This window comes from Talpa europaea (genome assembly GCF_964194135.1).
Source record: "Talpa europaea genome assembly, chromosome: 8".
In the NCBI taxonomy this organism is placed as follows: domain Eukaryota; kingdom Metazoa; phylum Chordata; class Mammalia; order Eulipotyphla; family Talpidae; genus Talpa; species Talpa europaea.
In genome coordinates this window covers 98543466-98569483 of record NC_140075.1, presented here as the reverse complement: position 1 = coordinate 98569483, position 26018 = coordinate 98543466, and the positions used below count along the sequence as shown (strand labels likewise).

At 45.3% G+C, this 26018-nt stretch overlaps 1 protein-coding gene across 10 annotated transcripts in view; it reads right to left on the bottom strand.

Annotated features, from left to right (window-relative positions):
* The window catches only part of RGS6 (regulator of G protein signaling 6), a gene marked incomplete at both ends in the record, with an annotated part of 422024 nt that overhangs the window by 29628 nt on the left and 366378 nt on the right, over positions 1–26018 (bottom strand). For 9 of the 10 annotated variants that reach the window (XM_084240513.1, XM_084240516.1, XM_084240518.1 and 6 more), the window contains 2 exons: positions 8323–8509; positions 16476–16601. In XM_084240513.1, coding sequence (XP_084096639.1) covers positions 8323–8509; positions 16476–16601 — 313 coding nt within the window. The remainder of the gene's footprint in view (positions 1–8322; positions 8510–16475; positions 16602–26018) is intronic. The other variant, XM_084240514.1, reaches the window with a different exon arrangement.

Genomic DNA, 26018 nt, shown 5'->3' with positions numbered 1-26018 from the left:
GAAGTCTCACTCTCCAAAAGGCTCTTGAGTATCTTAAACCAAAGGTCATTGGGCCTCAGGCCTGGTTAGCTGAAGCCTTTTCTTCAGCATGGGTCGAAGGATGACAGAAGGTCGTCCCGCCCTGAGTACCTGCTAACTGAACACAGAAGGGGCAGTGGCACAGATGCCACTGCAATGTGGACACACTTCAAGATGTGAGCTAAAGTGAGTGAAGGAGTGTTGTCCTCAGGAACACGGCTTTGGATGACCATCTTAGGAGCGTTTGGATCTTAAGCAGGAAGCCCTTTTTACAGTTCTCTGTCCTTTGAAGCAGGACACGGGGACCCCTTACTTCCACATAATGCAGCATCAAGCCATAAGACAGTAAATTATCATTTGCCTTTGCCCGGCCAAGCATTTGTATAAACATGCTCAATTCTACTGGCCAAAGGGAAGAGTGTTCTGATGCTCAATCCTTCTTCTTAGAAAAGGGCAGCTTCAAAGACAGCTTTGCATAATGCCTTTGACCTACCCAAATGCCATGAGTTTTAACTTAGGCAAGTGTTTTCCTTTTTCTAGTCAAGGTCACACGGTTTGGGGCAAGAAATCTATGCTCTGAAGAATCAACAAAGAAATTTTGGAATGTAGTTCCCTGAAGCCTTCTCTCCAGGAACTACTAGTCTGTGTGGGAATAAACAGAACCGGATCACAAACAACTGATTTGTTCTTTTCAAAATGCATCCCTCCCTCTGCAGTTCATCTCCCTAAAATAAAACCACCCACAGAATAAAATGAGTAATTCCTGGAGAAGCAATGCCATGGCATTCTTTATTAAAATATGTCTGGCTTGGGAAATATACCGGGAAGTACCCTCCAGCTGAGGATTAATATCAGGAAACATGGTGCAGTCTTGTGAAACTGGCACACAATGCCCACATCTCCACCACTGGAGCAAAGGTTACAACCTTCACCAGGCTGGAGGACTTCCACTTGTGAGTAATCTGGGGCAAACTTAAATGTGTACTCCTTGGGGCTCTGGTTTTCAAACAAAGCAAACATTAGAAACCTTGCATCCCTTAATCAAGTTGCTTTTCAATGTCTAAATTGAGTTAATAATAGAAACATTTGACCAGAAGCTTCTTGTCTGTTCAAAGTGGGCATAGACTTCATGGTATCTTTCTCAGTTCTTTTATCCCTCAGTCATAGTTTGCTTTGAGGTTGCTCTTTGATGGTTCTCTGCATAGATGATGACCAAGTAGAGTTTTGGTAAATTAAATGGAGGGCTGGGCATCCCCGGTGGTGTAGCGGGTTGAGCACAGCGCTGTGAGGCTGTTCACAGCCTCCACAGTGCTAGTTTGATTCCCAGCCGGTCAGAAAGAATCCCACATGGCGAGGCAGACCTCTCCTTCTCACCCGCTGCTCCCCTCAGCAGTGCTTTCGGTCTGTTTGACTGTTCTGCTCCCTGCTCTATCTCTGGTCAATCCTCTCACCCTCCCGCAACTCTGGCCTGTACCCCAGCTCTTGTATAAATAAAAATAAATCTTTAAAAAAAAATGGAGGGCTGCTTAAGGGGAGGGACCCTCCTGTGCAGCCAATTAGTCCCCATGTCTAGAACATCTTAGTGGGTATTCCCAGTTTTGCTGAATTGGCATATTGTAGAAATTTAATGTAACCAGTATTTATTGATCACCTACTATATACGCTCCCAAGGTTTGGCAAGCTTTTGTATAAGTGGGAAGTCAGGGGAAAATTGCCAGCTCTTTTTTTTTAATGGATAGGTATAACTAAGGGTGCTAAAAGTCTGTATTAAGGCATCTGTCAGGGCATTTTTTTTAAAAAACCTGAGCCATGTGCAGAACACTGCTTTGGTGTCATAGGGACTAATAAAAGCTAAAGAAGTGGGGCTCAGACAGGTAGGAAGTCTAGGTGAGGATATTCAGGGACCAAAGTCAGTGGAGGGTTGGGCCTCAATCCCCATTCAACTGTCAATCCACTTGACAGACAGATTTTCAATCCAATTCAATCTCCATGAAGTGTTTTTCTGAGGCTTGTTTTGTCTGTAAAGAATGCCATGTTCTTAGACAAGCTCTGCCTGATGGCAGCAAGCCACCCGGGCCTCCTATTTCCTTTGTAATTTTCCTCAGTATAGAACTTTGTGCCCACAGGTCAAGGTCTCACACTTGAGTGGGAGAAAGGATGTTCATGAAATGAATGGTTAGGGAGATGGACAAATGATTGAATTGACCCAGTGACATAGTCCTTGGAACATCCTTGGATGCTCTGAGACTTTTAAAATTGAAGCCAGGCAGCTATTGTGTCAGCCAGTCAACCCCATCTCCCTCCTGGAGCCCGTGGGGGTTCTGGAAAGAGGTAAATGCCCTCAGAGGTAGTCTTCATTCTCTACTTCCTGTGGTTTCATCCTTCCCTCCAAAACCTGCCAGCACAGCTTTAGACAACATGTCCCGAGATCCAGATCTCTTTTGACTCCAGCCACCCTGCCCACCACCATCCAATTCACCCACCTGTAGCTCAGAATCTTCAATGTTTTCCTACAATCTGTAGACCAGGAAATTTCACTTCCTTAGGATGACACTCTAGGTCCCCTGATTTGGTTCTTACATAATTCTATTTCACCCTAAAAACTCTTTCCAAGACCAGACATCTTCTTCAGAGAATTATTTTCTGATTGAACCTGGACCTCAGCTAATACTAAACTCATTCATTTCAGTGAGTTCACACATTGAAAGAATTTTCAAAGTTATTAGCTCATCTACTCCCCCAAAATCCATATTTCACAGACAAGGAAACTAAAGCAGAAGAGACCAAGGGCCTTGCCTGAGACCATACAGCAGGTAGGTGGCGACATGGGGCTGTGGTGCCACCCACCAAGAAGAGTCAACTCCTAGCATAAAGAACTGAGTAAAAAACAAAGCATGGCCCATTTTTCTGTTTGTTTTTTTTTCTCTCCCTTCACAAGGCTAAATTTTTGAAATTGGAACAATACAGCAAATGGCTGAGGGCTATGGTCACAGCCCACAGACCTTTATGGAAGATTTGGTCTTGGCCCAAATTTTCAAAAAAGCCAAATGGATCAGCAAAACACAAGTGCAAATGCTGGGACCGTGCTGACAGGGTGACTTGTGAAATATTTCCACAGGAAGCAAACGCAGGCAATTAACTTTGCTATAACAATGCATGTGGCCAGATAAAAACCAAAATCCTCTGAAAAAGCCTGCACCTCACCCCCAGCCCCCAATTCAAGCGAGTATCTATAAATCTGGCTGAGACTTCACTCTGGCTACTGACCCCTAAAAGGAGGACACAGGCTCACTTACACTGGCATTCTGCTCAACACCAGGAACTCCAAGAACCATCATGACTAGCTGAGGATGCCACCAGGAGCTCAGTAGTTCAATGGTGTGTGTGTGTGTGTGTGTGTGTTTCAAAGGTGTCACAATTCCCACTTAGCAGATGGACAAACAAAGGAGAGCAGATTAAAGCACATCAATGTAAAATCCCAGGTAAACTGTTTGGCAGACACAGGATATGAGCCTGTTCAAGGCTCCCCTGTTCAAGGCCCTTCTTTAGGGATCAGAATGACTCCAGGTCTCAGTATGACAACCAAGCCCTCAGCAGTAATAATCCAGGATGAATGTGACCTGGCAGCATACCTGTGGCCGGCACCAGGAAGCAGGCTCAGTACTGGGTGGGAAGGGAAGGCAGGCTGAGTGTCCAGGGCTGGCTAACTCCCCGGCTGAGTGTCCAGGGCTGGCTGATTCCCCAAGGTCCGCTCAGTCCCACTTTGCCCCATCCTTCTCTGATTGGTGCACTGCTGTTCCTGCCCCAAGAGGACTTCTCCTCAGCCTACTCTCCGCACAGACTGCGCTTACAGTATACTCTCAATATTTTATTGTCTGTCTTTGTGGATTTCGTAAAGCATTTCACTGGTTTTCTTTGGCTCAGGGGTTTCAGATATGGCCTGTGGCTCAACTACTGCCTGCTGTCTATTTCTTTTTGTCTTGTGAACTGATGATTTTCCCATTTTTATTTTTTTTAAATCAAATTGGTTTGTGGGACTCCCTGGTGGTAAAAGGGGTTAAGTCGCAGCACAATGAAGCTATTCACAGCCACTGCAGCACGAGTTCAATCACCACCAGGGAGCTACACACATGGCACAGCAGACCTCTCCTGTCTCACCCGCTGCTCCCCTCGACTGTGTATTTCAGTAGATCTGCCTGTTCTGCTCCCCACTCTGTCTCTGGTGAATCCTCTCACCCTCCCCCTAGCACCTCTGGCCTGTACCCCAGTTCTTGTATGCATAAATAAATCTTTAAAAAAATAAAATTGGTTTGTCATTCAACTACATAACTATGTAATTTGGGGAGCACAGCCTCATACCTCCACATGTGCATAAGTTTCACTGACTCCCCACCAAAGCTCAGAGCCAATGCTCTAGTACATTACCCTCAACCCTTCCTCCTACATTTTAAAATGGTTGAAAAAAATCAAAAGAAGAGTAAGATTTTATGAATAGTTACATGAAATTGAACTTTCAGTGTCCATAATACTTTTGGCACACAGCCACACCCATTCATTTCTGCTGTTTAAAATGTCACATTCTTACAATGTGCTTACTTTCATAGGGCAGGACTGAGTATTTGTGACATAGATTGTATGACTCACAAAGCTTACAATTTATACTATCTGTCCTTTTACAGAAAAAAAAAATTAGAGTTTTAAACCAACCCCTAGTTTTGTGCAAAAGGCAGGCTACTGAATCACCCAGTACACATAAATTGAGGAAGAAAATACAACAAAACAGGGGTCATCTCTGGGTGCTAAGGTTACATGCAATTACTTGACTTTTTTGGTACTAAACATAAAAGTAGAAAAACAGGAGTACTGACATTCGAAAAAGAAAATAGTAAATATTTGCCATCTTACTCCGGGCCAGACACTGGTAGTTAACTACCTAAGAAGGCTTCGTGTCTCCTGCCCCACTCTCTGCCCCTATGGTAGGCACCACTGCATCTCTTCTACAGATGAGGGAAGGATGACTTGGGGAATTTATGGCTAGTCAGAGGCACTTTGTGTATTTATGGTGGGAACACACTAAAAACCAAAAGGGAACAGGCTGTAGTCAGAAAATGATTTAGGAAGAAGGTTCATTTGAATTCATAGGCGACTAATCCTAACAGGTAGTGAGGAATTAGAGAAGTGCAATCTCAAGAATGTGATATAATGTATTTGGAAGTCCCTGAGACATGCAGGGCATGGTACTAATGGAAGGTGTGTATTCACGACTCGCTAAGGCACAATGTGCTGACTTCTTAAGTTTCCCTATCAAATATTTCTTGAATTAGAAACAATATAAATGTCAAGAACAGAGGACTGGTTGACTAAACTGTGGTGCTTCCACACAAAGGAATACTATGCAACAATTAAGTGCCTGACGGTAATCATATTGTTGCTGCTGCTGTTGGCACTAGGATTGCTCTGTGGTAATGCAGAATAAAGTCAGTGAGAACTGGTGTGAAAAACTGGTGCTGTTATCTATGCTGTCTTGAGAACCAGTATTCTCATCATAGAGAAAGTAGGCACAGATATTTATTTTGTAAATAACTCATCCCTATTGTTTTGAATTTGAAAAAGAATCAGTATGAACTCATGGTATATTTTTATTATAAACAATAACCACTTATTTCCTACTCTGTCCTCTGTAAAGATCTAGGAGTGAGGAACAATGAGCACCCTGAAGTTTCTAGATTATGGTCTCTATAAAGCATTTCCCACTAAGGGGGACAAAAGCCCATGGAGACATGGCTAGTTCTAGGTCTGCAACAGAGCCTGGAATATCTTAGCTTCCTTGATATTTAGATAATATCAAAGGCTACGAGGGTCATGTCAGAAGGAGCCAACTGGCTAGAGATGCTATCACCCATCAATAAATAATAAACAAAATGAATTAAAACACACCAAATATGTTTAATCCCATGAGCTTACAAACATACTAAAAAAATATTAAAGATCATAATTGTTCACCTTTGGATGAGAATAGTAAATCATACATTATTTGACAACTGGCCAAAAAAGGGGAAAGAGTCAATTACTGCATCTTTCCTATATTCACTCTAATACTAGATAACAAATAGTAGATACATTTAATTATTTATATTTCAGCTAATAAATTAAGAATGATAGAATCAGAACATCACTAATCCTTAATTACTAAAAATGAATCTAAATGATAAACATCTATGACAGCTAAGATCATCAAAAGAGATAGTCAAACATGACGTACCTTCTGATAAAAGTGCACAACACGATCAATGAAATGGTTTTGCCCCCAAACCCTATAAATCTGATTACATATCTAAACCAGACTATAATTTATAGTAAATACAGATGGTAGAAGAACACATTAAATAGAACCACAGGTCTGCAATCAGAAAAAAATCCACTGTGCGAATCTTTATAGGACAAAGGATATAATTTTTTCATCAAACACTGCAAAAGGAACCTGTTGATTAAAAGGCACTTAAAGGCATAGGCAATCTACTGGAATATGTGGCCCTTATTTGGATTCTGATTTTAAATTAGGTTTCTATAATAGGCATTTATGGAAATACTATAAATTTGAAGTCTTGCCTGAGGTATATTGATAATTTGTTGAAATATGAGAATGGTATTGTGGTCATGCCAGTTTCATGTAGGGATACAAACCTAAGCATTTACAGGTGAAGTGATACAATGTCTTTGATTTGCTTTAAAATAACTCAGTTGTAGTTGGAAAAGTGGGTGTGGACATAGATGATGAACTCAGTCTTATATTAACGATTGCTGAGGTTGGATTACAGTCCCTAAAGATTTGTTTCCACAGGTCTACACATTTCCAGAATACAAGATTAAAATAAATCCTTTCTTATCTTATGTGCAGTGTGATGATACTGGGTTGATGCGTCAAGGTTCTGAGTAGTGGCCTCATGAATGGTTGAACTTTGCACTTCAGATCATTCACCTAGGTAGCTTCTTCATTACCCGGGACTTCTCCATCAATCAGAAAGCTTCTCCATCACTTATGGAGCTTCTCCTCCCACATGGAATTTCTCTATTACCCTCCTTAACAGGTTATGTCAATATGTCCTTTGGAGCATATATATATGCACATGCAGACATCTATCTAATAAAAAAAGAGATTTATCATGACTCAAACATTTTGCTTTGATGTTGCAAAGGGTGTGAGGAACTCATGATTTCATAAAGTGAAGACAATGAACTCTACAAACCAAATCCACCTGGCATAGGCATTCAGTGGAGTTCACGACCAGGAGAGAAAAGATAATTATACTGCTGAGGTTGGTGAATGTTTCCATTCTGAAGTTCTGAGCAAATGACAAAGCAATTCGAAATGATGTGGGACACAATGGAATTACTTGCCTAGGAGCCTCTGAGCTTCCCAAGTGTGATAAGAATGTCTATGGGAGGGCGAACTGCCCAATTTTCAACAGGGGATCCCACAGGTGCGAGAAATGAAGGCAGTTGAGGAGATAAGAGCAAAACCTTAAGCCCAGAGGTAGGATGAAGGATGGCAGGAGGAAATGAAACTTAAGGGCCAGGAAGTAAGAAACGGATCTGATGCTTATCTTTGGAAATGGTGGCTCCTAGCCCTCAAGATAAAGTTTACTGTCTGGGGTGGCTTCTGTTTCTTTTGCCATCCGCCCCAGCATCTGGGCTGTCACTGGGCCACACAGAGTGAGGGGTGCCTCCTGTGATGATGGCTTCCTCACCTCCTAGAGCTCACACCGTGAGGCACATCTCTGTTGTTCAAATTGCCGGCTGCCTTGTCTTTCTCCCCCACTAGGTTGTAACCTCCTTAAGGCTTTTGTTTGTTCTTTGTGGCATCTCATCCCATAGTACAGGGCCTGGAATGCAGAGTGCTCCCCAAAGAGCAAAGCACACTGGGGGTCCTGCTGGTGGTATGTGGAGCATGGACGTGACAGTTGGACATGGCCTGGACTCATGGCCCCATAACACCTCTACCCACTTCGCTGATGTGTTATGACTGACTTATTAATGGAGTTGAGATTTTATAAAACTCTTGAGATTTTTTCTGGAAATGATAACACATATAACTACAAAGTTTATTCCTATGTAATAATGCCACTAATTCCTCCTAGAATTTCATTGCGTGCATATGTGGAATGCTTTCTGCTGATGGCCTTATAAATAATAAAACCTGAAATTCTCACTACATGCAATGCTTCGGACTCATAGTACAGGGTGAGGTGGTGGGATGGGCCAATGAATGGCTTGTAACAGAACCGTCTGAGCAGATAAGCAAACCTGGGCATCTTCGAATGTATATCTTCCTCCATCTTTGACGTTTTGGCTGGTTATCTCATAGCTGTGAGAATCCAGGTTGATTGCACTTGGGGCCCCTGGAGCCAGAAACTCTTGCCAGATTTCTTCCACCCTCTTGGCCACATCCTGAAGGGGTTGTTTCTTGAGATCTTGGACAGCCAACCAGAACCTAAAGTGGAACATACACACAGTCAGTTCCAGGGGGCTCAGTCAAAGAATGGACGCCATTGGATGTGGTCCCCAGGAATGACATCCTGTAAAACTCACACTGTGCCCCCACCCCAGTCTTCCCTGCTATCACTTTGTGGGTTACAAAGACTACTGAAAATGCAAAGGGGGCTCCACCATCATGGAGACCTGAAAAGCAGCTCATATCCAAAGATTGCTGTATTTCTGGTTACCAGAGTTTTCTCTCTCCATCAGGGTTTCTCAGCCTCAACACTATTGCCAGTTTGAGCTGGGTGATGCTGTTGCAGGGGCTGCCCTGTGCATCATAGGGTGTTGAGCAGCAACTTCTGCTTCTACCCACTTAAAGGCAGTGATGCCCCACCCCCACTATGTGACAACCAAAAACGTGATAGATATTACCCAATGTGCCTGGGAGGCAAAATCACCCCTGGTTAAGAACCACATGGATGCTATGATGCAGTTGGGATCAGTTGGAGGCATTGAAAAAAAAATGAAAGATCACAGAAGCAGACAGAATCTGGGAATCACAAAAAAAATTGAGCTTGAGGGATCCAGCTGCTCATGTTCTAGATGGAGAAACTGAGCTGATTCCCAGCGCTTAGCCTATGTAAGGATCTCAATAAACAGCTGTAGGATAGAAGATGGCTCATCTAGAACAAAGCTGAAGAGGCACATAGGGGGATCACTCTGATAAGAAAGTCTCTAGGAAGCATCAGGGAGAAAAATCTCCATTTCACGTCCACATTTGCCTCTTGTGAACCCCTGAGAATCAGCATAGTGGAGGCTGCTGGGAGAGCTGGGTGTGAGTTCTTTGCTGAGAGCAGCAGTGACTAGAGGCAAAGCTTGGACAACTGCTCCCCATGTCCCGAGGATGGTTCCAAGCACCCTAGGGAGGACTTGCAGGAGAATCTAGGTCTGAGTGGTGCACAATTTCCCCATCAATGACATGTGAGGACAGTCCCCTGGCTATGCGGGTCTCATAGTCATGGCAATCACATGCAGTCAAGTCAATGAAAGGACAAAGACAAGAGAAGTGGAGCCAGGACATGGTGGAAAGTGCATTCAATCTGTCATTGAATTTCACCCAAAGTAAGATGTACTTCTTTTTTTTTTTTTTTTTAAAAGGTTAAACATGTTTTTCTGTTGCTGTTTAGAGAAATGTCTTTGGAGCCAAGTGCATGGCCCAAACACACCACTCAGTGGCTACATGAGGTAATGCAACTCTTAGTCCACAAGGAGAGAAAGTGTGCGTGCATGCGTGCATGCGTGCATGTGTGTGGGGTGTGTGTGTGTGTGTGTGTGTGTGTGTCTCCAAGTCTCCCTCCGATTTTCCATTTGTGATTCTAATGATCTTCTTAAAGAAAAGCATCATGGCTCCCTCATTGATCCTGAAGAGCAAGAGGCAGAAAGGAAACTTAATAGCCTAATGACTTCACTCAACCGGAAGATCAGAAGTACAGCCCTGTCCTCATCCTGGCAATGCCACCATCTGCTTTGTTGTACTCTCTGGCATCTCTACCCTCATCTGCAAAACGCCTACAGAGTGGGGAGATGTGTGACACGAGCCTGAGAAACTTCCTGTGCAGGCTAGACCCTGAAATGCTGCCGGTGCTGAGGGCAGAAGAGTGAAGGGGCTGGCTGGTGTGATGGCTACAGGTTCAACACAGGGCCAGCCCCAACCCCCTGCACCCCATCTCATTCTCCCCGAGGTACCTGGGCAGCAGCTGTCTGTCATCACCCACGCTCAATTCCAGTCCTTTCTTTGTTCCCAGGTGCTCGGTGCACATGTCCTCTGGCTCTCCAGGTAGAAGTACACTGAGTGGGTCCTTCACCAGAGGCCAGAGGGGTGGGCAGGAAGTGCCTGAAAGGAGGTGTTAGCTGGTCCAATTGTTCAGGAGGATCCTTGCAACTTGGCAGGGTCCAAATTCTTCTCCATCTGCCAGGTCTGTCCCTGAGACCTCTCTGCCCCACCCTCCAGGTCCACCGTGCAAGGAAGGAGGTGGCTGGACATGTAAAGGTGAAAATGGCCCACTGGTGCTGACAGTGCCTCTCAGGCCTTCATCTCCTGGAGCACTGTGTTTGGCAGGTGAGATTTAGTAAACCCAGCACCTAAGGAAAAAGCTGATTTTTTTCCAAAGCCCTGGAAGGAACGCTAATGGATAACCCATCAAAGACTGTCAGTGAGTCCTCGCAGGGGGCAGATGGAGGAAGGCCCCCTCTCAGGGAGTCGCCTCTGGCTGGGTCCGAGGCTGGAAGCTACTTCCCTGGACCAGTGTCCTTCCCAAGCCCACCAGGGCTGCAGTTTCTCACACAAATGGATGACCCCAGGGGGGACTTCCTGCTCCCTCAATCACTGTCATGTAAGGCTTTGCCCTCTGTCCCTTGCTCCTTGCTCCAGTCTGCTCTGAGGAGGCGCCATGGCGCCCCTCTGGGAAAGCCTGAGGACCCAGCAGTCTGGGGCTCCCTGTGGCTCCTGAGACCACAGGAACCCTTTGGCTGGACGACTGGGGAGCCACATAAATGAACACCGCTCAGCTGGGTATCGAGAGGTCTGCAGCTGATGTAAATGGAAATTTCAGAATCAAATTTAATAAACTTTTACATAAAAAATTAAAAGGTTCCCTTTGTCAGAGAAAACCAAGAATTAAAAAAAAAATACAAAGAGAAACAATGGTCTGCTGGAGGGGACAGGGAGGGAGGAGGGACGGAGGAGGAGGGGGGGGGGCGCCAGTCCCCAGACAGCAGTTTTTCTCTCCTCGCAAGCGCGGGGACCCTCTCTGCCTTCTGTCTGCCTTGGAGATGACCTGCCTTATCCCTCTCAGGTGACAGCAAAAATGCTGTCACAACAGCATCCTGATATCCCATATGTGTTTACCATCACTGGCTTTGAAAAACCTTTGTGTCAATTTGAAATTCAAAACAGGCTTTGGTTTGTGTTTGCCATCTGCGAGCCCACAGGCCTGAGCGGGGAGCTCCGGGCCCGGGCTGCCCAGCCACACACCCCTCTAAAGAACCACAAAAGCTCCCCTCCGCACATCTACAGCGATGGGGCACTGGTGGGGCTTGAGCAGCTTCTGCTCTTATCAAAAGCCTGCAGGTACTGCTCCTCCTTGAGGACGCCAGCAGGGAGGGGGCCGCCAGCAGCAGCGTCAAACCCACCCATCCTGCACTAAGCCTCTGTGCTTGCAGCCGAAAGGCTGTCATGACTGGCAAGCCACAAGGACATGCTGGTATCAGGAAGACCACCTGTCCTGCCTCGCCTGAGTTGTCAGAGCCACGAGAGGCAGCCGGCGTGCTGGCATGTGATCCGTGTCAAGGGCTCAGGAATGTAGGCTGAAATGGGCCTTCCGAGAGAAGCGTGCTAGGCCCACACAGCACCAGTCCAGGTGGCTGTGGACGGGACTATGGGCAGTCCAGGGCTGCCCCGGAGGCCTCTCCTCTCTCTCTGCACTGGATGCTGATGGGAAGTGGGTTTTTTCCTCACGGTTGGCTATAACAAAAGGAACCAAGCAAGGTGGTCATTCTGGAGTCTGCCAGGGATCTGGGCAGCGCCCCCACTTTCTAGCTTACCTATCTTTTCATCAAGTAGGATTTTTATGGTTAGGAAAATCGAGTTTTTAATTCACTCCCAGAGCAAAGCAAACTCCATGCAGAAGGAAGGGTTTCTGTGCCCTCTACTGGTCAGCAGAGACACAGGAACGACGGATTCCACTTGACTGTCTCTGGTGGGGCTGAGACCCTCTGGTGCCACCATCAGCATCAGCCCCACAGAAGCCGAGTTGTCTCACTGGGCAGTGGCTGAAAGGCTGCAGATTGTCACGGCAGGGTACGAGTCACCTCGGTTCAGATTAATCATGTGTTTGGTTAGTGGTAAATCCCGCCGGGCCTAGTGAACCTTCCGAGGTCTCCCTAGGACTCAGGGCAACTGTCGGAGATGGGAGCTCTCCAGGCGAACCTGGCAGCTCCCCTGCGCTCTCTTTAATTGCTTCTCTCTTCAGCTGACACTGTGTGGAACTAGGATAATCAATCTGCAGGTTAGAAGAACAACCACGTTCTCTCAGGAGACGTTACAGCTCATAAAAAATGTACGGGGGACGCTCTTTGCTGCAGGTTTTGATTTTTAACTCGTGCCCTGCCACGTGGCAGAGGATGCTGAGCCAGGAAGGACAAAGGTGGTAGCAGGGAAATGAAGAGGGGGCAAAGTTGGCAAGGGGTTCCTGTCACCATTCAGGAGAACACAGTGAGGAGGCCCGATTACTTGCTGGCGCTCCCTGCTTCGGAACTGAGAACTCCCCACCTATGGATGAGAGACCACATACACCCCCAAGGCCTCAAGCAAACAGTCTCCAAGGGCCCATGTAGACAAGTGGAAACCTGGGCCCAGCTCAGGGTGCCACAGGGAGCACGCGGCAGGCTGTCTGAAGCAAAGGGGGCTGGTCATGCCTCTGCCAGGGCCTGGAGGGAATGTATCTCCCTCATCTCCAGGCTCACCCAGAAGAAACTGTTCAAAGGAGGCTTCAACTTACATAATATGACCACAGGTATCCTTCCATAAAGAATCCAGGGGGCACTTTGCAGTTGTAGAAGAAATACCCACATCTTTTCTGTTCTGAAGCTCCGTATAAATTCAACTGCTTGGCTACTTCACTGGCAAATTTTTCAGGGTGCTGTGCAAAAGTATTCCAATCTCACTATCCCTTTCAGGGAGATGCGTGGAGCACAGGAGACAGAAGGGGAGAGGCCCTTGGCAATGCATTTCTTCTGACCATCCTCTTTCTCTATTCTGCCCATGCTCCAGTGCCAATTGCCTGTGCTCTAGATCACTTCTGGGCAGAAGGGACAACCCCAGGGTGGCCAGTGCAGCAGATGGGCCCCAGTTTGCAGCTCCCAGGAGCTGCCACCCACATGGAACACAGTGCAGGTGACTCTGTACTGCCTACATGGTTGCCCTTGGTAAGGGTAAAAAAACATTCTGCTCTGAATCCTTGGTACTGGGTCAGGGAAGGGGCTAAAACGATAGCTGTGGCTGAAGGAATGAACACAAAGGGAAAGGGAAGAAACCTGGTTGTGGGTGACTGAAGAATCCTAAAGTTATATGATTTAAAACTGAGCTTCTCCCCATATATCCAATTATGCTGAATATCATAAAAGTAGAATTTGGGCCTCCAGAGAGGATTTTAAAAGCTCTTGGGCTATACGTTTTATCTCTGGCTGTTCTATTTTCTTTATCCTCTCTCCTGTCATGGATCAGAGGGGACCCTCTTTAAGTCTGGGTTTATGCATTCATGCTGGGGGTGTAGATTAGTCCCCGCTCACTCATACGTGCTCACACACGCTCCTTCCCCCAAGACTGAATGTGGCCTTCCTGTCTCGGGAGGAAGGCGCTGGCATAGGCACAAGAGGTGATGGCAGGACTAGCTCTGAGCCCCCACCAGACACCCACTCCTCTGGCTCTCAGGCCTTGATGGTGAAGCACGTGTGTGAGATGAGCCTGAACCCCAAGTGCTCTGGCTGCGCTTAGGTGGCAGGGCTGAGCCAGCAGGTGGTCCTGCTCCTGGACCCCTTCTAAGAACCAGCATCCTGGGGTCATTCTTCAAGTGTCGTCCCAGTGCAGATGGCAGAGGTCATGTGGTTACTCGCAGACTGAGATATAGTTGGGCAGAGGGGGCCTCTATACCACCTCATCATGGAGGCCCACAGGGACCAAAGATGAAGAGAGATGGGAAGGAACCCTGGAGGTGGACCGAGGGCTGAGCTGGCCACACAGAGAGGTGACCTGGGGCATCATGCTGGCCCCGGGACACACCTCCAGGCAGTTTCAGCTGTCTGAACACCACCCTAACGAGGAGTGTTAAAAGTCAAGCCTATGGGCCTCCCCTGGTGGTGCAGGCAGTTGAGTGCTGTGCTGTGAGACTGTCTGCAGCCTCTGCAGCGCTGGTTCGATCCCGGCTGGCTGGCGAGGGTCCCACATGGTGTGGCAGACCTCTCCTGTATCGCCTGCTGCTCCCCTCAGCAGTGTGTTTCAGTCAGTCTGCCTGTTCTGTTCCCCACTCTGTCTCTGGTGAATCCTTTCACCCTCCCGTGAATCTGGCCTGTACCCCGGTTCTTGTATAAATAAATAAATAATTCTTTTTTTTTTTTTTTTAAAGTCAAACCTCTGTCACAGATACCTGGTTAGGAATGGAAACAAAACTCAGATATTTCAGCACAAGGAAAGAACCCTTGTATCAAAGCTCATCTGGTTTACACCAGGCATGTGGCTACCTCAAGAGGCATCTCTGCACACGTTCACGGCATCTACATGTCTCCCCCAGGACATCACGGTGTGGGAGAGTCCCCCTGCCCCACCTTTGCTCCAAGGACCTTTCAGTTCCTATGGGCTCCCTTCCTCTTTTTCATCTATTGGTGTCCTGTGTATTTTTCCAGGTATAGTTTATGGTTTGCCTACTCTGGCTTATATTCTTCCCTGCCTTTTAAAAATCTTTCCAGGGCCTCCCTGGTGGCACAGTGGTTAAAGTCTCAGCACTATCAAGCCAGCCACTGCAGCATGAGTTCGATCCCCGGCCAGGGAGCTGACCTATGTGGCACAGTAGACCTCTCTTGTCATGCCCGCTGCTCCCCTCAGCAGTGTATTTCATTAGATCTGTCTGCTTTGCTCCCCACTCTGTCTCTGGTGAATCCTCTCACCCCTGCACCTCTGGCCTATACCCCAGTTCTTGTATCCATAAATAAATGAAAATAAATCTTTAACAATAAATAAATAAAAACCTTTCCAAATGTTTTTTGGAGTTTATACTTGTTTCTACTCAATTAATGATTTAATAGTTTCTTCCTCAAGTACCTACAAGGTCATTGCAGGTGGAGATCCCGAATCTTGATTTTCCTGCATCCCTCAGCAGATTCTTGATACAGCATAGGTGTGTAATAAATATCACTTGATTGATGTGTGGGACTGATAGGGTCTCTAATGCCCAATAAATGAAATGGATTTCACACATTAACACCATAACAAACAGTTTTTCACCTGCTGTATATGCTCTGACTTTTTAAAGTTAAAAATTATTTTTAAAAAGTTAATAATGCCACTCTTTGAAAAAAAGGCCATTAGAAGACAGGAGTCAACCTCATATATGAAAGAGAAGCTTGTGCCAACAAGAAAACACTGAGATTTCCATCCGAGCCACCAAGAAGTCACCAGTTTGCTAAGATTACTAAAGGGGCTTAGATGAGTGGTAAGTTTTCCCTGGGTCTCTGTGTTCCATGCAAAATACCATGAGGGTCTCCCAAGAAGCCCAAGGACCCCCTCCTTGTAACCAGTATCTTCCCTTTTCTTCCTCCTCACAATGGGCCCTGTGTTTTGAAAGTTGTATTTTTTTCTTTAAGTAATAGCATTCATATGTTAATACATTTCCCTGATCCTGATTAGTCAGAGACCAATAGGAACAATCAGTTGTTCTCACTGGCATCAGCAACCAGATTAACTGCTATGTAGATGGATGGACTTCCCGCTAAAGGAAAAGCTTGATTTAATTCACTTTCACAGTTATGCCTCCATTAATTGAATGCTATTTAGTTTGGTTTTTTGAAATTCTGAAGTGGAGCCCAAGTCTCCTCTTTCCTTCTATTTAGCCTGCTGAGTCTGTAGGACTCCAGGCTGGGGGCGATTTGATGGAGAGGGTCTCTTGGTTGCCTCTTCCACTCTGAAGCTCCATGGTTTCAGCTGAAGATTGGTGTGATCCAATCCACTTGACCATTTTCTTATCATTGAAGGCATGTCTTCAATAACTTGAAAATTGTCATCTGGACTGAAAGAACTAAAAACGCTGGTGTTGGGAGAGCTAACATATGATGACAAAGCTCCCTACAAAGTGTCTCCTCCATTTTGGCCTTAGCCAGATTAGCTGAAATTTGAATATAATATTCAAAATATATAATATAATATTTACCTGAGATTTTCTGAGCTGAATTCGGACTCCAGGAATCGTAGGAATTGATCCCGTCCCACTTGGTCCTTCAGTATCTCATCAAAGGAGAAGCCCCATCTCTTCACTCGCTGCTGGCTGGGCTCCTTGCTTTTGGAGGAAACAAAAAAGGTTAAAAATGACCAACACCAGGGAAAAACTGTGTCACAGTCTTGAACGTTGTAAATCTATTTTGCTGCCACACAACAATGGGAAAATCTCATATTTAAGCAATAGATTCTATAAAACCTATGCAAACTCCAAAGTCTTTTGTATGCCAACAGTAACCAACAAAACAATAAAAAATCTCCTTAAAAAGGACAACAGGATGCTCATTGAGTGGCTGCAGGACAGAGAACCACCTCACCGATCTGGCGTCCCGGGACCATTCCCATTATTTATAAGCCCAACTGTTGGCTCCATCACTTTTCCACCATTTTAAAAAATATAAATGAGGATGTCTTGTGAATGCAGCCTTTTGTTAATATTTCCCACCCTCCATCTGTTCCTCAATGCACAGGGGAGAAAGGAATCCCGTGTGAGACACCAGGTCAGAGTGCATCCGCGCCTCTAGGCAGGCCTCCGCGCTGTCTAGGACAGAGGGGTGTCTCTACTTATTGATTCCACCTGCATGTGCTCACACAGCTCTAGACATGTTCCCAGCATTTACATGTGTTAACTCTCTGGGGCTTCACAACTATTCTGGGGAAAACAGTACTAACATGATTGCCATTTTAAAGATTGAGAAACCAAGACAGAGTGATCATTTGTCCAGGGACTAGAAAGTGATGGAATAAATTTATTTAAATAAATTTGAACTAAAGTTTAAGTTTAAATTTTTTTAAAGATTTATTTATTTATTTATACAAGCACTGGGTACAGTCAGAAGCACGGAAGGGCGAGAGAATTCACCAGAGCCAGAGCAGGGAGAAGAACAGGCAGACTGACTGAAGTACACTGCTGAGGGGAGCAGCGGGCAGCAGGAGAGGTCTGCGTGCCATGTGGGACCCTCGCTGGTGGCCGGGGATGGAACCGTTGCTGCAGAGGCTGCGGACAGCTTCGCAGCCCAGCGCTCAACCGCTGCGCCACCAGGGGAGGCCCCTAAATTTAAATTTTAACTGAGGGGAGGATGCGAGGGCATGGGGAGGGAAGAGGCCTGATGGGACATGGTGGAGGGATGTGTGGGTTTTGGCAGGCTATGAAAGTAGACATTTGTAGAGATTTGAACCTATAATCTATAGCAGATACAAAGATGTAAACCTACTTTATCTTAATAAACATAATTTGGAAAACATTTATTCATTAATTAAAAAATTTAATTTAATGTTTAAATTTTACATTTAAATGGCCATATTGGTTGGTGGCTACTGTATTAGAAAGCACAGTTCTGGACTTAAGCAATTCAAGCGCAGCCCTTCTATTTCTGCATGGCTAGTTGTGCTCAGCAGCAGCAGGATCTTCCAATTTTGAGGTTGTGTCCTTGGGGGCTCAGGGAGGTTCATGTGCATACTCCATGCCTCCAGGCTTGGCCCAATAGGGTCACGGGGGGTAGAGCAAGACCATCAGGCCAAATGATGGAGAATTCTGGGAAAGATCTCTTCTAACACACCAGCATGGACCTTTTACAATGAGACAAGAAGACAAATACTGGATTCTCCCAAACTCAAGCCACAGAACCAGTCAAACTTGATACTTTTCTATTGGACAAAAAGCAGTTTTTCAGAGAAACAGGTGCGGGGTTGAGGCCAGCAGCAAACGTAAGCCCTGGAGAGCAGCAGGATGCTGTCTCGTTCTGCCAGGGTCTTGCTGTGACCTGGAATGGGTTCAATCATCTGATCTTTGCCAGTCGAGGTGGCAGGCTGTGCAGGGATGGTGCTGATGGCAGGTGCACCCCAATCAAAGGCTGTACCCAGAGGACCAGATGTGTTAAGTTGCTCAGTCTTTGCAGCGGCTGCCTTGGGGTACATGCCCACCACCAGTGTCACCCACTTTCTGGTACTCAAGCAGTGAGTCCACATTCATCCTGCCAGTTTCCTCGGTGGTCTCAGGGGTGAGACAAGTGAGAGGGGCCATTTTGGGGGGCGGTGGGACAGAAAGCTTGAGGTATCACTTTAGGTGCAGAATCAGAGGCCTAGGACAGACAGCTACAGGTCACCCTCTCTTCAGCAAGACAAGGAGGAAACCCTGTTGTAGTTTTCTAGGGAGACTATCATAACTACCAAAAAACTGGTGACTTAAAATGGTGGATGTTTATTCTCTCACAGTTCTGGAGAGTTAGTCTGAAGTTTCTGAAGGTTCTAGGGGAGCATCTACACCTGCCTTTCTCTAAGCTTCTGATGTTGTCAGCAACCCTGGGCATTCCTTGGCCTGTGGGCACATCACTCCAATCTCTGCCTCTGTGGTCACATGATCATCTCCCCATGTATCTGTGTCTATACATGGCATTGATCCTGTGTCTCTGCTGTCTCATGAACATGCCAATCATGGTGACTAGGAGCCCACTCTACTCCAGCACAACTGCATCTGCAACAGTCTTGTTTCCAAGTAAAGTCACATTCTGAGATTCCAGGAAGGACATGCATTTTGGGGGTGACACCCTTCAACCTAGCACATCTGTGTTCTCTTGACTATCCATCATTCATATTTCTATTACTGAATGCTCCACATCTGCTCCTTTTTCTTCCGAGGACATCTGTCCCTCAAGATATTCTATTAAAAGGTCCTTGGCTATAACTCCTTTATATGCATCTTTCCTGAATCACTTAGGTTGTTTCCAAGCATCATTCCCTATATGTTTTAATATCAGATTTGAACATGCTACTACTGCTGAATAGTCTCTGTGGTTCTGAAATAATTCTGAAAATTAAGATCTCTGGACACTCTCCCCCAGGTGATAGGTACAGCAGCTCTCTCTTGGCCAGGCTCAAACAGTCTATCCATGGAATTTATTACTATCCATTGTGTAGAAATGTTTCCTTGTGATATGTATATTTTTTACTATTGCTTTGTATTATCATTTAGCTTCTTAAAGGCTATGTCATTGTGAACTCCTTCAGTCAGAGTCCATGTCTCATGTCTTTGTATTCACCACACTGTTTTTCACATAGAAAATGTTCAACACCAAGAGGAAATCAATAAAAAAGTGTGTATGGTGATGTAGGTGATGTGAGTTATCTAGCATTTTCTAACACTAGCAGGATGCCTTTTCCTAACTCTTACTTGTCTTCTCTACCCATTGAGTCTCACTAAATTCTTACTTTCCCCTGGGAAGTTCAAACCAACACCTCGCAAGGACAGATGGTTCTCCAAGGAAGTCATCATTCATTCCAACTGACCTTCCAATCAAAAGAACATGGGGGAATCTCCCTAAGTGAAGGCAAGAAAGCCATATTCAGAGGAAGCAAGTACCTATAAAACACTCATTTCTGTAGGGTCCACACAATGCCAGGCATGGTGCTAGGAGCCTTCCTTACAGTAAGTAGCTCATTTGAGTCTCAACATCAGTGAAAGAGGTGGAAGTTTATATTTAAATTTCCAGAGTTCAAAGGACTCATCAGATTGCCCAAAGCCACACAGCTGGCAGTTGTGTGAATTAGAAGCAGGGTCTGCCTGTCTTCAAAGCTGATTCTTTTATTCCACTTCAAATATCTTTCCTTTTGTTGTATTTCCCTGATTTATTATCTAAACCAATACTGGGGGAAAGATACCAGCTAGCTTCGAAAGGTTTTTGATTTATTGCAAAAATTATGAAACAAAGGACAGTTCTTCAAGAGTAGGAATGTCCAGTGACCCCTTCCCATGGCCAAAGCTACTGACAGAACTATCACAATTTTATTTAATGCTTCAAGAACAATCTAAAGGTCCTAAATACACCAAGGGCGGGGGGGGGGTAGGCCCATTATTTATTGCTGTGTAACATTATCTCAGTGTTATCTATCTCACAGATATCACAGATATCTAACACTATCTCACAGTTATCTCAGTGGCATGAAAGAGCAATTTGCTATTCTCATACCAAGGTATCCTCTCTTACTATTCCACTGGCCTTGGCTGAGTGCTTCTCATTTGGGGGCTTTCAAATATCTGTAGTCAGAGGCTGGAGGTGGGGTCATCTAAAGGCTTGACTGGGGTGCGCATCCAGGGGGGCTCATCCAATGCAGTGGATGCTGCTGACTGGCCAGGAGCTCAGCTGAGACTGTCGACCTTGTGGTTCTCCAGTGGCTTGGGCTACACACCTCATGGCTGGTGGGTTCCAAAAAGGAAAATCTCAGGAGCAATTGTTTCAAATAACCAAGGGAGAAGCCTCAGGGCTGCTCTATCACCTGTTCTCTAACATTATTTCTACCATACTCATTGGTCAAATGAGGCACCGAGGCCAGTCCAGATGAAAAGGGAGAGGTGGGTCTCTGATGTGAAAAGTTGCCCATGCAGACAAAAAGGGAAGGTACGGAGGGGGCCGTATTTAGAATCTGACTACCACTGGGAAGGAGCGTGACTAATATCCTGGATTAATAGTTCTATCAAACTTGCTGAGCATGGACAGTCTGCCTCTGGCAGGTCAGGCTGGCAGGATGCCAGAGGATGCCTGTGGTCCAGCAGGATGAGTCAGGTTCCTTGTAGCTCTTTGCTCATTTGCCACACCCAGCGGAGAGAGGAATCTAACCCTAAATCTTGTGGTGAGAGCAAATGATGAGCCACAGTTCTGCTGGCAAGGCCAGGTTTTTGTTTGATCGACTGTCTGGTTAACGGCAATAACAGAACACTCTCCAGTAGCTCCTGAGACACCCTCCTGGCAGTGTCTAGACTACAGCATTCTCTCCAACTGTGATCTGGCAACTTTTGGCTGTTTTTTCCCTCAATGGGGAGCCCTTGCTTTCACTAGTTTCTTAACTTAACTTTACTTCTCAGAATTTTTAAGGGCAGTCTTTTTACCCTCTGAATAAAAACATTCATTTCTAGACTTCATAGTTGGAGAATGAGAGATGATTAAAGTGGAACGTTTTATTATTTATGCAACATCCTGTATCATCTTCCCAGTGATTCTGTTAAACCCTGTGCTGTCTCCCCAGGGCTGCCTATGGTCAACATATGGCAGAAACAGAATGTTCTTCATGTTTCCAGAATCCAGATGTTGCTGACACAGGTTTAGGTGTGCCCTCTGCCCTAAACATGGTAAGAGCCCACCGGGACCCCACTCATACCCAGTAGAAGCCAAAGCCTCACATGGATCCCAAGACATCCTGCTGCCTCACGCGCTACGTCTGCTCTTCCACACACCTTCACCTGTCTTCGCTCGAAGCCTCTTTCATATGAGGTGTTGTGGGTGGGGTAGAAGACTTCACTAAAATTCAAGAGTCTGAGACAATTTAAAAATCCTTGAAAAGCTCTTGGATGCTTAGTGCTAGAATTTGCCTGGCCCTGCTCAGGGCTTGGTCTCTCTCATCACTAGTTCCTGTCTCCTTGCTTTTCACTGTCCTTTGGTCTCCCCTTTCAGGAGCAAAAACTACATTTTCCTCACTCTGCACAGCCCAGCCCTCTCCTGGCAGCTCTGCTGACAGCTCTGCCCTCACAGCCTGACATTGTGTCACATGTGACTTATCAATATCCTTTGTCAAAGGAGGAGGGAGCCTATGGCCAGGTGGCAGGATACATGTTTTATTTACCTTGCCCCATTTGTATCTTTTTTTTTAAAAAAAAGATTTATTTATTTTTATACAAGCACTGGGGCACAGGCCAGAGGTGCAGGAGGGTGAGAGGATTCACTAGAGACAGAACGGAGAGCAAAACAGGCAGATGACCAAAATACACTGCTGAGGGGAACAGCAGCCACGACAGGAGAGGTCTGCCACGTCATGTGGGAATCTCCCTGGCTGGCTGGGAATCGAACAGGTGCTGCAAAGGCTGCAGACAGCTTCACAGTGCTGTGCTCAACCCGCTGTACCACTGGGGAGGCCCCTATTTGTATCTTGAGAGCCCTTCTTGATCAGAACTGGGCACATGATAGGTTTTCAATACATATTTGTAGAATTAAGCTGAGGTGAGTAAAAATGACTTGATTACTTTACTGGTCATCTCCAGCCTTTGTTTTGTGGATAGGAACCATCTCTAGGCTGACGCAGGTTTTTGGCGCTGATCCCAGACAGGTTCCTAGTCACTGCCAGCATCGAGTGAATAGGAAGGTCCTACTGGGAGAGGAAACAGGCTCTCATGCGTTCTCTTTATTTCTGCATCTGAGTAGCTTGATTCTGCCTGAAGGTGGACAGACATTGTGGGTGGTGGGTCACGGCTCAGAGCAGAAGCCTGAGCAATCAGAGCAGGCTTGCAGCACTGCCTGGAGGGGCAGGTGTCACCCGCTTGGGCACAAAGTGTTGACAGGCTGAGATAAGCCAACAGGCAGGCGACCACCATTGCCACAAACTATCATGTGCTTATTTGTGACTTCCAGAATGAAGGAGGGAGTCCCAGCATCGTCCAGGGCAAGCAAGTTCATGCACTTCCCTCTCCTCCGTTCCTGAACACCAGTGAAACAAGCAGAGGAATAGTCACGTCTATCTAACATCCAACCAATGCTTTCCAAATGCCTACTGTGTACCAAACACAGGTCTCGGTGCACAGATAATTTTAAATCCTATTTGGGAAAAGAACTAAGGGGAGGATGTGGGAAGAAAAGACAGGGTGGACAGGGTAGCCACTATGGACTGAGTGGTCACAGCAGGCCCTTCCGAGGAAGGGACACAGATGCCAGGTGGGACATAGATGAGAAGGAAAACCAGCCACATGGGGACCCAGCAGAGTGCTTCGGAAAGAGGGAGCAGGCCAGGTAAGAGTTTAGTGAAATAGATATATCTATCTATCTATACACATACACAAATATTTAAATATACACATATAATTATATATAAATATATATGCATGTTAAAATTATAGTTTAGAGATAAACTATATACACAAATATACACCTCTATTTATAACCCCATAGTCTGTAGAGGTGAACACATTTCCCATCAGCAGATGATAAACCTTGAGCAATCTTGGGAAGACAGGAAGCAGATGGACTAAACTGGTGATACAGCTGATTGAGAGCATCTTATGATTCCGACTGGACCATCAGAGAGGAATGTAACTGGGTGTCCCCAGCAGAAGTCCGGGGAAAGTCCCCAGCTCTGATCTGCAGGACTGGAGTTGGAGGCCATTGGTGGGCACTGGACAGAGGGCATGGGGAGAAACTCAGAACTATGTAATCCAGGCTCCATGAGGCAGAGGTTCTTCTCTGAAAACGGGGGATGTTTTCTGCTCAGTTTCTGATATGGGCAATACACCAGAGGTCTCGACTAACCTAGGGGTGAAACATAAAATACAGAGGACAAGACACCTCAGCCAACTAGGGAGACTTTCAGACACTGCCACCTGCCCCCTACTTCTCATTGGCTTTTGCCAACCTTATCAGTTCCCCTAAGATCCTGCAGCAGAAATGAGAAGAGTGGACTTATTGGGGAGCACTGTAGAGAGGAAAAAAACGAGCTTCAGAAACTCCTCAGGACCTAAAACACAGAACTGAGCACCCAGCCACAGGATGTCATGAAGGCAGGCAGGCTGGAGCCCCCCCAGCCCTCACTCTGAGGGCCCAGCTTCAGTCTGATCCTGGACCATGTTCCCAGGACCCCAGGAAGAACCCTGCGGAGTTACCTGTACCCTCTCATGAACACACTTAGGGGAACTGCTCAGAGGGAAGCCTGCTGGGGTGGGTGGGGCAAACCCACTAACCCAGAACTGTGCAAACTGTGCTGTGCCTAAGAATAGCCTAGAATGCTTGCTAAAAGCATGCCACTTGGAGCATCTGGATTTTTAGTGAGCACCCCAGGTTATTCTGGTGCACCCCAAGATTTGGGAGCCAGGACCCACACAGCAGCTGAGGGAGCCCTCATCAGCTATGATACAGCCCATCTGGACCAGTGCTGAACATTAGAATCACTTGGTCAGAAATACCAATGACCTATAGCCAGAAATTCTGATTTAAAGCCCCAGGGAAGAGTCTAAATGTTGGTATATTTATAAACCCTCCAGATGATTCTTGTTTGACCAGGGTTGAGAGCCAAGCTCTTCATTTATGAAAATCATGCAGCAAGTTTCTGAGTATATGGAAAGACTGCTATGCACTGAGCAGATATTAAGGAAACCATGACAAGAGACAATGAGTCTCTGATCAGTGACCCCTAGTCAAACAGACTAAATGACATAATAGAGAGGGGATATAAAAAAATATATGTATCACATCCTTAGAGGGATTGAAGAGGATAAACATCAAATGAACAGAATAGGCTACTAAGAAAAAAATAGTCCAAGAAATATTATGAATTCTTTGAAATGAAAAGCATAATTGTCAACCACTCTCCCAGTACTCAGTAGGAAAAGAAAAAACTCATTAATGTATAAATATCACAGAACGAACATCATTGAAAACCAAACTCTGAGTGACTCTGAGAGTAATTCGAGGAATTCTATCATTGAATAGAGAATAAAAAAGACTAAGAGAGAGAAGATAAGAGACATGGTTCCCTGTGACACAGGCCCAGAATTCCTACAAAAGGGTTTCCTGAAATGGGAGGTTAGGGCAGAAAAAGAGCAGCAGTAGCTTATTTTTAAAAAGAGAGAGAGAGAATGACGCCGAGTTAAAGAAAGATTTCAGTTCCTAGATCAGATTAGAAGGTAATCCTAGGGCATGTCAGAAATATTAGAAAGAAGATACCATCTACATATCATTTTTCTTTTAAAGTCAACAGAGAAATATGTCACAAAATGTTGGTTGAAAATATATCAGGTTAACATATCCCTGGGGGAGAAAGGGGTTGGGAGGTTAAGGGAGAGTTTTCACTTTATATGCACCATTATTATTTGCATAAATTAATGACATCTTTAATTGAAACATTTTAAAGTACATGGACTAGAATAGAAAGCAGAGTAGCAAAAGCTAGTACAAAAGTTGGTTAAGAAAGTAAAAGTCAGAGAAGAAGAAAAGGAATAAGAAAGAGGAATGATATTCATAAAACACACAATATCAGGAAAAAAGATAAAATACATGATACAAGTAAATGCGACTGTTTGTATCCCAACATCTGAAGCAAACACACTACTAGAAAAGTGGGCAAGGAATACAAAATATCTTAACCACAAAAGAAGAATAAATATCTACTAATTGTGAGAAAAGACTCTTAATATATTAAAGAAATGTGAATTCAAATGAGATTTGCATTATCAGATCTGCAAAGATAAAAAAAGATTAATACTGGCTGAGTGGGTGAAGATGTAGGAATTGGGCACTTTTAAGGTGGAGGCATGAAAAAAGTTGTTAGAATTTTGCTCAAGAGGAATCTGTCTACATGAGCTAAAATTAAAATATGCATACCATGCTTAGCAATTCCACCCCTAGGAATTCGTCTTGAAGAAATAATTGGACTCGCATATAAGGCTGTTCATTTCATAATTGTTTTTGTTAGCAAAAGAAAAAAAGTACAATCTAAATATTTATGG